At 27.9% G+C, this 3072-nt stretch overlaps 1 protein-coding gene across 1 annotated transcript; it reads left to right on the plus strand.

Moving 5' to 3' along the window:
- Positions 1 to 4: 4 nt before the first annotated feature.
- On the plus strand, positions 5 to 1569 carry LOC101510347 (uncharacterized). Its single transcript, XM_004513922.1, has 2 exons — positions 5 to 1164; positions 1251 to 1569. Exons 1-2 carry the CDS (start codon positions 5 to 7, stop codon positions 1567 to 1569), a joined length of 1479 nt encoding a protein of 492 aa, XP_004513979.1.
- The last annotated feature ends 1503 nt before the right edge of the window (positions 1570 to 3072 follow it).

Below are 3072 nucleotides of genomic sequence, written 5' to 3' on the forward strand. Positions count from 1 at the left end.
CTACATGTTTCTCACTTTGATTATTCCTGGACCACATAATCCAAAGAGCAAGATAGATGTGTATTTGCAACCTTTGATAGATGAGCTCAAAGTTTTATGGAATGAAGGAGTGCTTACATATGATATTTCCAAAAACACAAATTTTATAATGAAAGCTGCTTTAATGTGGACTATTAATGATTTTCCTGCGTATGGAATGTTGTCTGGTTGGAGTACAGCATGGAAATTAGCATGTCCATATTGCATGAGTCAATCCAAAGCTTTTTTCTGGAAACATGGTGGTAAGTGTTCTTGGTTTGATTCTCATCGTCAATTTTTGCCTATGGATCACATATTTCGAAGAAATAAGGATGCATTTTACAAGAATCGAATAGAAAAGTCTCAACCTCCACGACGGTTAACTGGGGATGATGTGTGGGAAGAAGTTTGTTATCTCCCTAAAATAACTGAGGTTGATCCGTGTATATGTGATGGATTTGGTGTGAATCATAATTGGAAAAAACAAAGTATCTTTTGGGAGTTGCCTTATTGGAAAACCAACTTAATAAGGCATAATCTTGATGTAATGCATATTGAGAAGAATGTGTTTGATAATATTTTCAATACAGTGATGGACATCAAAGATAAGACCAAAGATAATGTTAAGGCAAGAATGGATTTAAAGGAGTATTGTCGAAGAAAGGAGTTAGAGCTACAAATACAATCTAGTGGAAAAGTTTTAAAGCCTAAAGCCAAATATGTTTTGTCTAGCGATCAACAAAAGGCTGTGTATAAATGGATTTCTGAGTTAAAAATGCCTGATGGACATGCTTCAAATTTGCATAGATGTGTAAACACAAGAGATGGGAAGTTAATTGGAATGAAAAGTCACGATTGCCATGTATTTATGGAGCGGTTGTTACCAATTGCTTTTAGTGCACTTCCACATCATGTGTGGAATCCTATAGCTGAGTTGAGTAAATTTTTCAAAGATTTGTGCTCAACAATTTTGCGAGTGGATGATTTGTTGTTAATGGAACAAAATATAGTGATTACAACTTGTAAATTGGAACGAATCTTTCCACATGGATTCTTTAATTCCATGGAGCATATTCCGATTCACCTTCCTTATGAAGCAAGGGTTGGGGGTCCTGTGCAATATCGTTGGATGTATCCATTTGAGAGGTAATTATTCAAATATTTCACCCTACAAATCTATATTTTATTTATTTATTTGTAATTAGTAGTTAATATTATATGTTATTTTGTAGGTACTTGAATAGGTTGAAACAAATGGTTAAAAACATATCACATGTAGAAGGGTCAATTTGTGAGGCATATCTATGTCAAGAGGCTTCTCATTTATGTTCATATTATTTTGAATCTCATGTGCAATCTTTGAGAAATAGAGTAGGTCGAAATGATGATGGGGGTAAACATGATGTAGTTCAGAAAACTTTATCAATTTTCAATCATTCTGGTCGCTCAGCTGGAACATGTAAGAGTAGATATTTGAATGATAGAGAATTAACTACTACACATTTGCATGTTCTATTAAATTGTGAAGAAGTTCAACCATATATTGAGTAAGTAAAATAAATTGATCTTAATTTATATTTTTTTTTTATCAATCATATAACATAATATATATATATATATATATATATAGTTATTTATTTATTTATAATTAGTTATTTATTTTACAACTCAATTTTATATGTTATTATTATCTTCTTTATGAAGTAAAACTATATAACGAAGATAATAATGACATTTAATAAAATAGAGTTGTCAAATAAATATGTAACTATTAATTTATTTGATAATTCTATTTTATCATATGTTATTATTATCTTTCTTTTAAAGTTTGACTGTATAACAAAGATAGTAATAACATATAATAAAATAGAGTTGTCAAATAAATATGTAATTATTATTTTATTTAACAACTCTATTTTATTATATGTTAATATTGTCTTCGTTATGAAGTACAACTATATAACGAAAATAATAATAACATAAAATAAAATAGAGTTGTCAAATAATAGTACATATTTATTTGATAAACTCAATTTTAGTATATGTTATTATTATCTTCGTTATTCAGTTAAACAATAAAACGAAGATAATAATAACATATAATAAAATAGTGTTTTTAAATAAAGTAATAATTACTTATTTATTAGACAACTCTATTTTATTTAATATTATTATTATCTTCGTTTTGTAGTTGTACTTAATAACGAAGATAATAATAACATATAATAAAATAGAGTTGTCAAATAAATTAATTTTGACATATTTATTTGACAACTAAATTTTATTATATTTTATTATTATCTTTATTATTAAGTATAATTACAAAACGAAGATAACAAGAACATTTAATAAAATAGTGTTTTCAAATAAATTAATACTTACTTATTTATTAGACAGCTCTATTTTATTAAATATTATTATTATTAGCTTCGTTTTGTAGTTGTACTTAATAACGAAGATAATACTAATATATACTAAAATAAAGTTGTCAAATAAAGTAATAAGTACATATTTATATGATAAACTCAATTTTATTATATGTTATTATTATCTTCGTTATGTAGTAAAACAATAAAACGAAGATAATAATAACATATAGTAAAATAGTGTTTTCAAATGAAGTAATAATTGCTTATTTAATAGACAACTCTATTTTATTAAATATTATTATTATCTTCCACTACAAAAAATAATAAGAGTTTGCGACAGTTAAAAAAGATATTGGCGGCGGTTGTCCCTGCCGCAATTGTATCTGCCGTAATTGTACAATTGCGGCGGTTTTATAACTGTCGCAGATTCGTGCGTCGCGAGGCTATTTTGCGACGGTTCTAAAAACCGTCGCTCCAACCGCCTTCAAATAATATTTGCGACAGTTCAAACCGTCGTTAAACACAGCTGTTGTTTTTGTTTCTACTGAGTATTGCGACAGTTTGCAACCGCCTCTAAATACTCTTTGCGACGGTTTGAACCGTCGCAAACTGATATAGTTCTGTTTTATTTTTGGGTGACATTTTTTCTTGTATTTTTCATAAATTTTATTTTGATGGCTTATTA

Source organism: Cicer arietinum, chromosome 5 (genome assembly GCF_000331145.2).
Source record: "Cicer arietinum cultivar CDC Frontier isolate Library 1 chromosome 5, Cicar.CDCFrontier_v2.0, whole genome shotgun sequence".
NCBI lineage: Eukaryota > Viridiplantae > Streptophyta > Magnoliopsida > Fabales > Fabaceae > Cicer > Cicer arietinum.

Bases quoted from the DNA above. Each gene is read 5' to 3' on its own strand.
- LOC101510347 (XM_004513922.1), top strand. From the start codon at position 5: ATGTTTCTCACTTTGATTATTCCTGGACCACATAATCCAAAGAGCAAG. The intron at 1,165-1,250 runs GTAATTATTCAA...GTTATTTTGTAG, and splicing joins TGGATGTATCCATTTGAGAG to GTACTTGAATAGGTTGAAAC.